The sequence below is a fragment of the Carettochelys insculpta genome, chromosome 1, assembly GCF_033958435.1.
Source record: "Carettochelys insculpta isolate YL-2023 chromosome 1, ASM3395843v1, whole genome shotgun sequence".
Taxonomy (NCBI): domain Eukaryota; kingdom Metazoa; phylum Chordata; order Testudines; family Carettochelyidae; genus Carettochelys; species Carettochelys insculpta.
Window position 1 is genome coordinate 315,296,990 of NC_134137.1, and position 14,234 is coordinate 315,311,223.

At 45.2% G+C, this 14,234-nt stretch overlaps 2 protein-coding genes across 3 annotated transcripts in view; both read right to left on the bottom strand.

Annotated features, from left to right (window-relative positions):
* Window positions 1–8,138, bottom strand: part of RASSF3 (Ras association domain family member 3) — a 198,510-nt gene extending 190,372 nt beyond the window's left edge. For both annotated transcript variants that reach the window (XM_075013607.1, XM_075013598.1), the window contains exon 1: window positions 7,632–8,138. In XM_075013607.1, the coding sequence (XP_074869708.1) occupies window positions 7,632–8,124 (493 nt within the window). In that variant the 5' untranslated portion in view covers window positions 8,125–8,138. The remainder of the gene's footprint in view (window positions 1–7,631) is intronic.
* A 3,651-nt stretch (window positions 8,139–11,789) lies between these two features.
* The window catches only part of TBK1 (TANK binding kinase 1), a 59,149-nt gene continuing 56,704 nt past the window's right edge, over window positions 11,790–14,234 (bottom strand). Inside the window, exon 23 of the transcript XR_012648107.1 lies at window positions 11,790–13,814. The gene's annotated coding sequence lies outside the window, so the exon portion shown is untranslated. The remainder of the gene's footprint in view (window positions 13,815–14,234) is intronic.

A 14,234-nucleotide genomic window follows, 5' to 3' on the forward strand; every position in this document is an offset into this window, starting at 1 on the left:
GTTTGAGGTGAAATCATTCCTTGTGTGTTTGCTTTTCCCATCCTCCATCCTTTCTCCAGGATTTTCTAGTAGCATGAGCTTTGGTTTGAGTTCATGCTGAAAAAAATAAGGCCAATGACAGCCCCAGTGTAAGAAAAATAGTACAAAACTATGAAATTTCAAAGCTCCTTACATGGCTGCACAGCAAAGCTATTGTTTCTTTATGTCTCCAACATACTGTGCAACTTTTAAAAAGGTATTCGTTTAGAGGTTATAAATTATTTATTTGCCTATTCCTGTGCTACTGAAATTGCATTTGACGGAACTGTTTGAAGCACTTAGAGAAGAAATAATCACTGAAAGCGTTGTCAATGAAGGGAAAGTTTTGCTGGAGGATATATTATCAATAGGGCTGTCAATCACGGTTCTTTTTTAAATCATGATTAAAAAATTAATCTTGATTAAGTGCACAGTTAACAGAATACCAACTGAAATGTATTAAATATTTGAATATTTTTCTACAGCTTCAAATATAGTCTACTACCAAACAGAACTCAAATGATACAGTGCTCACTTAATATTTTGATTACAAATATTTGTAGTGTAAAAATGATAAAAATAGCATGTTTCATTTCACCTCATACAAGTACTGCAAAGCAAACTCTTTATAGTGAAAGTGCATCATACAAACATAGACTTGTCTGCTATGTAACTGCACTCAGAAACAAAATAATATAAAACTTTAGAGCCTATAAGAGCCACTCAGTCTGACTTCTTGTTCAGCCAATCGCTAAGACAAATGAATATTATTAGATTTGCTGGAGATAATGCTTCGCATTTCTTCTGTGCAGCGTCACCTGAAAATGAGAATAGATCTTTGCATGGCACTTTTCTAGCCAGCACTGCATGGTATTTATATTCAAGATATGCTAAATATTCATATGCCCCTTCATGCTTTGGCCACCATTTCAGAGGGCATGCAGTCATGCTGACGACACATTAAAAATAATGGATTAATTAAATTTTTCACTGTACTCCTTGGGAGAGAATGTATGTTTCCTGATCTGCTTTACACACACTCTATCATATATTTCATGCATTGGTGGTCTTGGATGAAGTTCATTTTAAGAACACTTTCACCGCAGATTTGACAAAATGCAAAAAAGGTAACAGTGTGAGATTTCTAAAAGAGCTACAGCACTAGACCCTATGCTGAAGAATCGGAAGTCCCGTCCAAACTTGGAGAAGGACAAGATGTGAAGCATGCTTTCAGGAATCTTAAAAGAGCAATGCTCCAATGAAGAAACTACGGAACTGAACGATCAACCTGTTGGTGACATGCGACTCAGATGATGAAAAGGAACATACATTGGTCCTTTCTGCTTCGGATCATTATCCAGTAGAATCTGTCATCACTATGGACACATGTCTACTGAAATAGTGGTTGATGCATGAAGGGAGAAGTGAATTTTTAGCACATCTGGCACATACCTCTCTTGTGACGCTGGCTACAACAGTGCCATGCAAATGGCTGTTTTCATTTTTAAGTGACATTGTAAAGAAGAAGCAGGCAGAATTATCTCCTGCAAATTGTAACTAAACTGGTTCGAGTGATTGGCTAACAAAAAGGTATGACTGAGTCAGCTTGTAGCCTCAGAAATTTTACATTATTTTATTTCTGAATGCACGCATTTTTGTACATAATTCTACATTTGTAAATTCAACTTCTGTGATAAGGAGATTACACCATAGTACTTGGATTATGGTGAATTGAAAAATACTATTTTGTTTTTTACAGTTCAAACATTTATAAACAAAGGGAGCTCTACGCACTTTGTACACTGTGTATAATTGAAATCAATACATTGGAAAATGTAGAAAACATCCAAAAACATTTAAATAAATGGTATTCTATTATTGTTTAACAGCATTAATAATCGTGATTAATTATTTAATTTGAGCAATTAATAATGATCTGTTTTAATAGTTTGACAACCCTAATTATCAAGGCTGAAATTTTAAGATTTTCTTCCTGTTAGCAGAAGAATATTTGACTTATCACATTAGCTAACAAATATTGCGTTTTTTCAAAAGGTCATTTTTGATATGTTCTCAGAGGGGTAGCCATGTTAGCATTTATCTGTAAAAACAATGATGGATCCTGGTAAAGACTAACAGATTTATTTGAGTATAACCTTTCATGGATAAAATACAGTGTCTATGTGCCTGACTAAGTGTTTTTTATCCACAAAAGAGCTGCCCAAATAAGTCTGTTACACATCTCATTATTTTATATAAAAACATTGTAGGCCCCTCTCAGTACAAATGGTACAATTATACCCAATATAAACTGTTTTTCAAACACTAACAAGTTATATATTAAGTACTTGCATTCAAGCCAATACAGTGCTGCATAGAGCTGGAGAGGCAGAGAGACCAATTCAAGCATCTCTAATACTTTAACAGGAAACAACACAAGTTTACTATCTTCTCTTCAACCAGAATGAAATGTTACTTAAAAAAATTATCCTTTGATTGATGTTTCTGTCCTTCTCTGAGTTCCAAATATCAGCTGCTAATGAAAGCCCCTTGTGATATAAATCAAAGGCAACGTTGCTTCACACAGTCTAACGCTTCAGTCCATTGAGGATTACACTAGATCAGGGATAAGCAAACTGGGGGGTGGGCCCCCTTAGGCGGGGCATGAAATTTCATAAAGGGGGTGCAGCACACTCAGCTTCTGGGTGTCAGGCTCATCCACCTCATAAAAAATGTTGAACTATGTTACCGTTTTTATGTAAGTGTATTCACATTTATATAGCAATTAATAAAGTTTTTACATACTACGTACTATTTCCTCACATGTGCCAAAAGGATTTTTTTTTTTTCATTTGAACTTAACTGAAATTTCTATCGGTTTGAATTAGACAGGTTGGGGAGTGACCGTGCTAATTTCTGGGACAAAAAGTGGGGCCTAGTGTAACATGTTTGCTCGCCCCTGCACTAGATTAATCTCAATTACATTTGAACCTGTTCAATCCAGCAACCCTGGGAGAAAGGGTATTAAATAATTTGCTGAGCCAGGACAGGTACTGTGGGGTCTAAGCATAATGGGAACAGGGATGAGATGCTTACCTGATGTCCTGCTCAGGGACTCACACGTGGCTCCATACCCCTACCACTCCCGCATGGGCTGACTCGTGGCTCCGCACGCCCACCACTTCTAGGCACCACCCCCCACCACATATGGGAGTGCCAGGAAAAAGCCTCAGGGGTAGTGCATTGCTGCACTGCCGTTCCCTCAGCCGTGGGGAGGCAGACAGGTAGCAGCAGCGTGCAGAGCCACTTCCTCCTCTTCCTGCCAGGGCCCATACCATGGATGTTCCTGAATTAGGGACACCCAGAATATGGAGGTTCAAGTGCAGCAGAGTATGAAAACTACGCTTTTGTTTTTTGAACTAGAACTACTTTACTAAGAATGGATTTCACAGCAATCATGGCCAAAGAAGACAAAGATATTTGCCTCCCAGTATACTGTGTACAAGTATTCAAAACTGAATAAGATACATAATGGGGTTCTTGTAATAGTAGCTAAAGCAGAGGCACTGATGGGATATGGAGACTACTACCCCTTCACTAGCTTTCGTTGTCTTCACTGACCTTTCTCCGTAGATTTCCCCAATGATGCCAGTCAATGGGAGGTGCAGTACAGACAAGGCATCTGTCACCACCGGTGGATTTTTCACATCACCTAGATTTGCTCAGACCAGGATTAGATGATATGATGGCGAAAATCCAAGCAGCTGATTGTGTTCACTAAAACTCCCACTGTTCCTCCTACTGCCATTAGGACTATGATGCTGTAAGTGATAGTGGGAACTTTTAGGAACAAAGGCTAGTGCAGTCACACCCACAGAATTGGTAGATTGGTTTTGGTAGGGCAGCATGGGGAAGCTTGCATTGTGACCCCTCATCCTACTCCTGTTATAATGCAAACGGAAAACTTCAGTCTATAGGGATGTTAAGCTAGCATTGTTCCCTAAATTCAAAATTTCAAACACAGAACATTTTCCTAAAATAACAAACATCCATTCGGGAGGGGATTACTTTGTATTACAGCATTATAATTAGAATGGAAGAACTAAAGAATGCAAAATTCAATAGTATTTCTTCTAATAGAAGAGAAGAACATCTTAGTCTAATGTGAGTTATGACAAGCTGAAGACTAACTAGTGGACGTGCACACATAAGAAGCACAGTTAATGGTATATTGTCTCTGTACAGGACACATGGAAACTTAAGTATATAGATGGGGATTATATGACTACTTTTCATTGTACAGACAGTATGTAGGAATTGGAAAGTAACCTTTCAAAGAGTTTGGTGGACCTCACTTTTCTTATGCGTTTAAAAAGCTACCACAGCCCAGGATCAGAAGCAGCATAAATATGCAGCTGGGTCTTTCATGTTGTGTAGATAGTAAACCCACGATTTAATGGGCTAATGGGGGGAAGGGACGTCCATTAAACCTGGATGCTGGTTAAGTCAGAGGGTTTACTGTAACCCACCCCTGCCAGACTCTCCCAGACCTCTCCCCAAAATGTTGTCCACTCGCCGCCACAGGAGGAGCCGCCAGAACCTGCTGCTGCTGCTGGGGTCCCCACTGTGGTGGGGACTCTGCCGCAGCAACAAGGGCCCCACTGTGCATTGGCAGCAAATGTCGCTGCCTGGAAGAGTTGCTGCTGACACTGGAGCCACCACATGCTCCTCCCACCAGGGATGAGGCATGTACATGAGAGCTGTCTGCCCACGTGTGGTGGGAGGAGCATGTGAATGCTCTGGAGGAAGAGGCCGTGGCTCTTCTAGGTCGCAGCAGCTCTGCAGCAGTAAGTTAATTGGCATGGGGAGGGGGGCAGTATTTAGGATTTTATGGGCCCGGTTAAGTGGACTTCAGGAACAACAAGGTCCATTGTTCCCAAAGGCTGCTAAATCAGGATCCATAAAATCGAGGATTTACTGCAATTATTTGGCCCTTCCTGTGCTCATGCGGTTCCTTCATATTAGGTTTGTTGTGTAAGCAAGAAGACATATGAGTACCCCACTAAAGAAATCTGAACCAGTGTCCTATCACACCTCAGCTCAGCACATCAACAGAAAAAGGCATTTTTAGTGTTACCATAAGATTACAAATGAGGTCCTAAAATGACAAAAATTGTCAGGAGACTGCAGGGACAAGTGTAGTATCTGAAGCTACTTTAAACTCAATTTGTAAATTGAGTAAGCTTCAGACTACTGGTGTACTTAAGATACTTAGTGCTAAAGAAATTTGACTGAGGATGTATCATAAAACTGTCCACAGGTCAGTGATCTGAAGGAAACACATTCGTCCAGACTGAATCTCAGGACTGTTTCAGGAAAGATTATTTTGTTCTGTAGAGCACATGTTCATCAATTATATCTCAAATCTGTTATGCCTAAGGTGTGCACTATGGTGTTCTGCTAAAAGGAGGACATATAGAGGGTAGCTAGAAAATTGGATTGCAAAATACCTCTATTGAGCAAGATAAAACCAGACGAGCGACATTGCTGGACCAGAGAGTACTGGTTTTAGCAGGTGAAAGCTGTAGATGACCTGATAAATTTCCCTTCTCTACCTTATAGAATATGAAAAATTATCATAATTACCATGATTCTACCCACAATAATTCTGGGTAATACAAAAGTCAGAGATGGGCAAGGTCAAGAAAATCATAATCCATTCCTCTGCCAGTATAAGACTGTTCCCTGCTGAGTGTTTTGAGTTATTTGTTTAGTCTAGTTTTAAATGTTCCAAGTCATGAAGTCTTCACCACACCCCTTTGGTAACTATTCCACAGGGACAGATCTCGCCATTAGCCAGTTCTTCCTGCCGTTCAACCTCAATATTTCTGTTAAATTCCACCCCATTACTCAGTCACCCTGTATTTCCTTGGAACCACCCAAAGCAGCTTCCTGCCCTTGCAGGTGTTTACATGAGCAAACGCTTGTAGATATTTTGCATGACATTAAACAGCTATTTCATAATTAGGCCCCTGGCTTCATGATGACTGAAAGTCCTAATCAGCTTGGGGTGGCTGTGTTAGTCTGCAGTTTCACCAAAAACGAACAGTCCTGTAGCACCTTAAAAACTAACACATTTATTTGTTAAGTAAGGAGTTTTTATGGGCAAAATTCACTTCTTCAGATTTTCAGATGTGGAGGAGACAATTAGAATCCAGGGTTTATATAGTGGGACGGTCACCTGTCACTAACAGGACCAGTGGAAGAAATAAATTCAGTTAAGTGGGGTGTGTGCCATTCCTGTGAATATTATATTATATTAACTATTTGCAGGGAATAGCACTCCTCCCACATAATTTACTTCTTCTACTGGTTCTGTCAGTGACAGGTGACCCCCACTTTTCTTTCCGCTTCTTCCTTCTCCAGACCCTCCTATATAAATCCTGGATTCTCATTGTCTACTCCGTAGCTGAAAACCTGAGGAAGTGGGTCTTACCCATGAAAGCTCATAACCTAAGAAATGAATTCGTTAGTCTTTAAGGTGCTACAGGACTGCTTGTTTTTGTCGGCTTTAGGTGGTTTTAGTGTCAGGTATCCAGCCATGCCTATAGTCCTCGTCTACCACTGCCAGGGCTGGGAGGGGATCACTACCCCTCTGCTGATGTGCAGTAGACCTGGTGAGTGCTATGCAAAGCCAGACACAACCCTAAACCATGAAGCCTGATCTGAACTTGGCTCTCCCGCCCCTGCCCTGCTGGGGAAGGATGAGCTGAGAGGGGAGAAAGGTTGGGGGGTGAGAAGAACAGAAGGGGGAAAGGAGACAGGGACAAGGCTGGGGGAATGTGCCAGGGGATGGCAGAGGAGCGAAGGGAGGGAAGGTATTAGGGGCAGGGCAGATGGGCAGAGGAATGGGGGCACCAGGGGCAAGGCAGCAGGGTGGTGGAAAGGAGGTGCGAGGGGTGGGGCAGAATGTTGGGGGTAGCAGGGGTGGGGCAGCGGGGCACAGGGAAGGGGTGCGAGGGGCAGGGCAGCGGGTGGGGGGTATTGGGCAGGGCAGCAGGGCGCAGGGAGGGGGCGTGAGGGGCGGGGCAGAGGGTGGGGGGTATCAGGTGGGGCAGCAGGGTGCAGGGAGGGGGTGCAAGGGGTGGGGCAGCGGGTGGGGGATATCAGGGGCAGGGCAGCAGGGCGCAGGGAAGGGGTGCGAGGGGTGGGACAGCGGGGCACAGGGAGGGGCGGGGCAGAGGGTGGGGGTATCGGGCGGGCAGCGGGGCGCAGGGAGGGGGCGCGAGGGGCGGGGCAGCGGGCGGGGGTATCGGGCGGGCAGCGGGGCGCAGGGAGGGGGCGCGAGGGGTGGGGCAGCGGGCGGGGGTATCGGGCGGGCAGCGGGGCGCATGGAAGGGGTGCGAGGGGCGGGGCAGCGGGTGGGGGTATCGGGCGGGCAGCGGGGCGCAGGGAAGGGGTGCGAGGGGCGGGGCAGCGGGTGGGGGTATCGGGTGGGCAGCGGGGCGCAGGGAGGGGAGTGCCAAGGCAGGGGGCGGACGGAGGGGTCGCGCTGGGGCAGGGCGGCGGGAGGCCCCAGCGCGGCGCTGCAGGGGGCGGCAGCTCCGACTCACCCGCGCAGCGCAGGCTCTGGGAGAAGATGAAGCGGCAGCAGAGGTCGCACCAGGTCCGCAGCGCCTCCTCCAGCCTGAAGCGGTGCCGCCGCCCCTCCGCCTCGGGCTCGAAGAGGGTCCGGACGTGGCGGGGGCGCTGCGGGCCTGGCCGCCGGCGGCCGCATAGCGGGCCCGGGACTCCGGCTCTGCCCGCGCGGGGCTGCGGCGGCTGCTCCGCCAGCGGCGCGAAGAGCTCCCGGGCCGGCAGCGCGGGGGGCCGGGGCACCCGGGGCTCCCTCACCACCGGCACCCGCGACAGCCGCCTCCGCTTCTCCCGCGGGCCGGCGGCCCCGGCGGGCGGGGGGTTGGCCGCCGCCATGCGCTGCCCGCCGCTCCGGGAGGCGCCTCCGGTAGGACGCGCCGCCAGCGCTCCCCCCGCCAGACCAGGCGGCACCGCGCAGCTTGCGGCCGCACCTGCCCTGCGCTGCGCAAAGCGGGGCCGGGCCCCGTCCATCCTCGGCCGGGGCCGGGAGGCGGGACCCGGGTCACAGCCCCCCTGCCGGGGAATCGGGTGGCCCAGGCGCTGGGGGACGGCGGATCCGGTGTCACAGCCCCTCCAGGCTGGCCAGGGCCCTGCGGCCGGCGCGCTCGGGCGCTGCTCCTCTGGGATCAGTTTACTCGAGCGAACGGGGGGGGGGCTGGGCTGTTGCGCCTACCCGGGGTGCTCGGGAGCGGGTGGCAATATTGCCCCCGGAAAATGGCCCTGCTGTTAAAGAGCCTCATAAAACAGAGGGACAAGGCGGGAGAGTTAAAGTTGCAACATTTAACTCTAACGGGCTCCCTGCCTCCGGCGTGTTTAAAAAGGGCAAATGCAAAGTACTCCACTTAGGAAGGACTACAGTAAACCCTAGAAATAGGGGGCTTCAAGTGGCAGGCAGCTCGCTTTAAGGTTAGTTAAGCACAACTTGAAGCTGCTCTGCAGCTGTCAGCCTGCCTAGCTGCCCTCAGCTGCAGGCAGCTAAGCAGGCTAAAAGCCCCTACTCCCTGCCTTCCCCCAGCTGTGCTGCTGTCAGCCTGACGGCTGAGCTGTTGGGGGAAGGCAGGGAGAAGAAGCCAGGGAACTGACCAGCTCTGGTGAGCTGTTCAGTTTCCCTGGGCGCTGCAGGCAGCGGGGAGCGAGGAACCAAGTAGCAGCCTGGTTCCTGGCTCCCCACTCCAATCTATGGGAAAATTTGAATGGGGGGGCTGTAGGAACACCCCCCCCCATATAACTCAGGGTTTTACTGTAACTAGTTTCACACACACAGAATGGGAAACAACTGTCTAGCAAGAAGTACAGCAGAAAGGGATTTAGGGGTCAGTGGACCACGAGCTAAATATGAGTCAAGTGTGAGGCTGTTGCAAATATATCAAATGTGATTCTGGGATGTATTAACAGGAGTGTTGTGAGTAAGACACCAGAAGTCTTTCTTCCACTCTACTCTGCACTGATTAGGCCTCAGATGGAGTATTGTGCCCAGATCTGGGCACCACATTTCAAGAAAGATGTGGAGAAAGTGTAGGTCTAGAGAAGAGCAACAAGAATGAATAAAGGGCTTGCAAACATGAGCTATGATGGAAGACTGAAAGAACTGGGCTTATTTAGAAAAGAGAACACCAAAAGGGAGCAAGATACTAGTTTACAAGTGCCTCAAAGAGTGTTACAAGGAGGAGGGTAGGACAGGAAGCAATAGGCTTAAACTCCAGCAAGGGAGGTTTAGGTTGGACATTAGAAAAAACTTCCTAACTGTCAGGGTGGTTAAACACTGGAATAGATTGCCTAGGGAGGTTGTGGAATCTCCATCACTGGAGATATTTAAGAGCAGGTTAAAGCAACATCTCTTGGGGTGGCTCAGTCATTTGAGTATTAGCCTGCTAAACTGAGAGTTGTGAACTCAGCCCTTGAGGGGGGCCAGTTAGGGGCCTTGGGCAAATAGGTTTAAAAACAAAAGCTGTCAGGGATGGTAATAGATCCTGCTGGGAGTGCAGGTGACTGGACTTGATGACCTCCAAAGGTCCCTTTCAGTTTTGAGATAGGTATAGCTCCATATTATTTATATATATAGTTTGGACAGTGCTTGGTCTTGCAGTGAGGGCAGGGGACTGGACTCAATGACCTCTCAACATCCCTTTGCAGTTCTAATATTCTGTGATTCTAATGCTGCTTCAAATGCCTGCCTAGGAGACACTGGAAAATAAGGTTTTTCAATTTCCACTGTATCACTGTAAGGTTTTATCAATTTCCACACTGCCAGCTTGCCAAAGAACACAAATAAAAATTGTTTAAAAATCTCAAACTTTGTAGTATGTTCTGTGATTGATGAACCCAGCCACCCTTGACCAAAGCCACCAGAATCCCATTGTCTTTGACCAATATACATCACTGGCATTTTTGTCCTGTAGTTTTTAAAGCATTTTTAAAAGGTGAGGAAGTATTACTAGCCTACTGCAGAACACTACAAAGAAGAGACATATAGCCCAATTTGCAGGAAATGCAAGCTATCTAGGAGATAAATCATGGATTTGTCACAAGAAAAAGATGGGCTCTGTTTCCAGATTGCTACAAAATTCCTGTATGAAAGCCTGTAGTCCCTTGGGCTCAATGAGGTAGAAAGAGATTATTTGTAAGTAGCAGTAAAGTTTGACTCCCACCATATTACTCAGCAGTTTCTCGGAAGCACCGAAAATTAAAAGCAGGAGTATAAAGTAAGAAGACTAGTATTCAGAAACTCTTGGTGGAGGAGCTCTGTTCCATTCAGTATTAAGAAAAAAATTTTTGAATGAGGTTGCATGATAGCTAGGGCTGCTGGTTAATTACCATTAAAGCACACACTGAACTCAATTGTGGTTAAAAAATTAATCACCATTGATCACAGTATTAAACAATAGGATACCAATTGAAATTTATTAAAATTTTAGATGTTTTACAAAATTTTCAATTATTAATTTCTATTACAACACAAAACACAAAGTGTAGCATGCTAGCTTTAGTTTATTTTTCATTACAAATATTTGCACTGTAAACATGGCAATTTCAGAGAGGGTAGCCATGTTAGTCTATTTCAGCAAAAACAAGGAATCCTGTGGCAACATAAAGACTAACAAAAGTATTTGGGCAACAGACTTTTTTGGCTGGAATTCACTTTGTCAGATGCATGTGACAAATTGAATTCTAGTTTATGAAAGTTTATGCCCAAATAAATGTGTTACTGTTTAAGGTTCCACAGAACTTCCTTTTTGTTTTTTTAAGAAATACAGTAAACTCCCGCTTTATGCGATTTCAACAGTCACAAATTTGGACCTGGCTATGGAGCGCTGAAAGGATCAGCCCTGCGGCTTTCCTGTGGGTTCTCCACTGCTGGGAGGAGGGGGGAGGCTGGAGGGAGGGAAGGCCCTCAGCCCCAAGGAACGGGAAGCCAGGTGCAGGAGCACCTGGTCAGTTTCCCGGCTCCCACCATGGAGTCCGCTGGGACCTGAGGACCTGTCTCCACTCCTGCTGCCAAATGGTGGGGTGTATGCACATCCCACATTCGCCACAATCCGCAACCACATTTGGCATGTGGTGAACAGGGTGCATATTGGACAATACAACTCTAAAGTTTTACATTGTTTTATTTTCAAATGCAGTTGTCTTTTTATACATAATTCTACATTTGTTAAGTTCAACTTTCATGATAGATTGTACTGTATTACTTGTAATACACAAATTGAAAAATACACTCATCCCTCACTATACAAGCACAATTGGTTCCCAATTTTCTGCTCGTAGACAGAAACTCGTAAGAGGAACACTAAATTACCATGAAAAAAACATGTAAAAGTCTCTGATTTGTTCCTAGGGCTCCTAACTTGGCGAAGGAGCGGCAGCAGGTTGCACTGCTTTTGAAAGTTAAATGAACCTTGGGTTGAGGAGGGTTAAAGGCTGGAGGTAGTTTGGGGCTGTGAGCAGGCTGGGTGGGAGCAGGATTCAGGCTGCCGCGGTTTGGGGCCACGGGGTGGTCAGGCTGCAGGGCCAATAAGGGGCGCTTGCTGCTGTGGTTTGGGGCTGCGGGGACGTCAGGCTACGGGGATGGGGGGTCTGGGTGCCATGGTTTCTGGCCATGGGGGGGGGGGGGGGTCAGGCTGCAGGGCCACGGGGGGGTACACATGGCAGGGGGTCAGGCTGCAGGGCCACAGGTGGCTGGGGAGGTCTGGCCATGAGGCTGGCAGGGGCGTCAGGCTGTGGGGCCGCAGGGAGCACAAGCGGCGGGGACGTCAGGCCACGGGAGGTACATTTTTACTAGAGACAACAAAGTGGAAGAAGAAGAGTTTGTGCTACTGTCTTGGACTCATTGCTTAGAAAGCTGTCTCCTGCATAGATAAACTTGAGGCATATTATTATAAGGTAAATATGCTCCAAAGCCATGGGCAAAAATAGTTTGGTGGAGAATCCTGGAGGAGTGCAATAGGGAGATCCCTTTTCCAAGTTCTGGGGTTCCTTTAACCTTTTGAAAGAATGCCCCTTTTTTTTTTTTTGCACATAAGCAGCTAGGGATTTTATTGGAAAGCCCTTCCACACATGTGCAGCACATTCAGGGCTCATATCATAACTCAGAGCTCAGCTGTGTTTTCCCTGATCAGCTGGGCAGATTTTAAACAGCAACAACTCTAGTTTTTTTACACCATATCTAATTGGTAGTGAATCATAAGCCTTGCTTTGCAATGTATATATCAATACTATGTTTCATATGTGACAATTTGTTCTTGTGATACAAATAAATTGCACATTAAAAACACTTTAAGCAGTACAGAATTCAGATTTTATTGAAATGTGCATCAATTATTCAAAAAAATGTGTTGGCACTAAACAAAAGACTTCAGCTTGAGGCAGCGCTCTGAGAAAGTTTGAATGACTGGAAAAAGATTTACAGTAACTTATTAAATCTTAATTAAAGCAGCTGCTATATGACAACTACAGTATTGTGGAGGTTCTTCCATGCATGCCTAGATCTTGTTGACACTAGACTTTTTTTTGTCACTATAAGGTATTTTGGAACATCCTCATCCTGGAAATACTGCATATACTAACAAGAGTTCCCTGCATGGAATAAACTATTATTTGGACAAAAGGTCGTTTTTTGCTAATAGAGCTGCATTTACGCTGCTTTTGCCCAGACAGCAATGTTGGTTAGGCTTGAGGGTTTTTTTCACAATTTTAACCAGCAAAGCTATGCGGGCACACCTTGAATGCATATACCAGACGCTAGTCTCCTCCAGTTACCAGCAACAGCTACTACCAAAAATTATTTAAAAAGCAGCCTCCAGGGTGCGTCATACGGTCATTACAGATTCAGCCCAATCTCCTACACCTTCTACATCTGCAAAGATAACTGATGTTGATAACGGTGTCTCTGAGTCATTGTAAAATTCTCGAGTGTCTTCTGAATCTAAGACAGAATTATGTTCAATATCGTTTTAGCATTAAGTAAATATTTACTGATCTGGGTGACCACCATGCACTTCTGCCAGTGACATATAGTGTCATTACATAAACTGCTGTAGAGAAAAACTTTTACCTGTATACACCAAAGTTCTTCAATGAGCCAGTCACTCCACGGTGCAGCAGTATTACTGTATTGGTGAGTACCTGTATACTATTTTATACTTGTATTCATTGTATTGTATTCTAATTATTTGAAAACTGGTATTCCATTGGTAAATTATAACAGTTAACCAGAATATTCGATTAACCAGCACCCCGCCCTTGCAATCCCTCAATGTGCCAGATAAACAAGGTTTTATTCTGTTACAGTTAATGCATCAGCCTAAACCAAATACAAATAAAAATCAAAGTGATGGGTAGGAAGCATGCATGGAAGTTGTACGTTGGAATACTTAGCAGCCAAACTTCAATGAAAAGCAAGCTGTTTTGGAACTGGCTAGAGCCTGGCTCCGATTTTATCCAAACTGGTTTGTCTAGATTATGCGTTTCACCTTTGCTCTCTTTCAAGGCATGTTTAACTTTTTAAAATATTTATGATTGACATGTCTTCTGCTGCCTTTTGTAATCCACTGCATAGCATTATACCCTTGAGGTAGTTTATGAAGTCCCACTTATTGTGTGACCTTTTTCTTAAAACTTCAGCTACTGAATCAACATTGATTCAGCTCCATCACTGGGAGCTCCTGTGCAGAAAAAAATATCAGGAAGGTTAGGCAATGAGGGGACATTACACATGCATATCCTCAGGGCTCAGAACAAATCTAAACAATACCAGGCATCTAGTCTATGCTATCCTTCCAGTATCGTGCAGGACAGAGACTCTTTTCTGTAGAAGGACAGGACTAAACAGCTTTTGTTTCTACTGCAATCAGTGACTTGACAGCTATAATTTTATTCCTTATATTTCAGTTAAGTTTAAGGGGGAAAACAGTGGTATATCACGACAATTAAAAACTGATTTTTACAAACCAAAATGAAAATAAATGAAGAAAACCCAGAAAATTAAAGACACAGAATAAGTGGTTGATTTTGTATTTATGTAAATATGTCATTTACTCATGCAATTTTACAATTAATATGTAGACAGGCTTGCTAAAGTAACT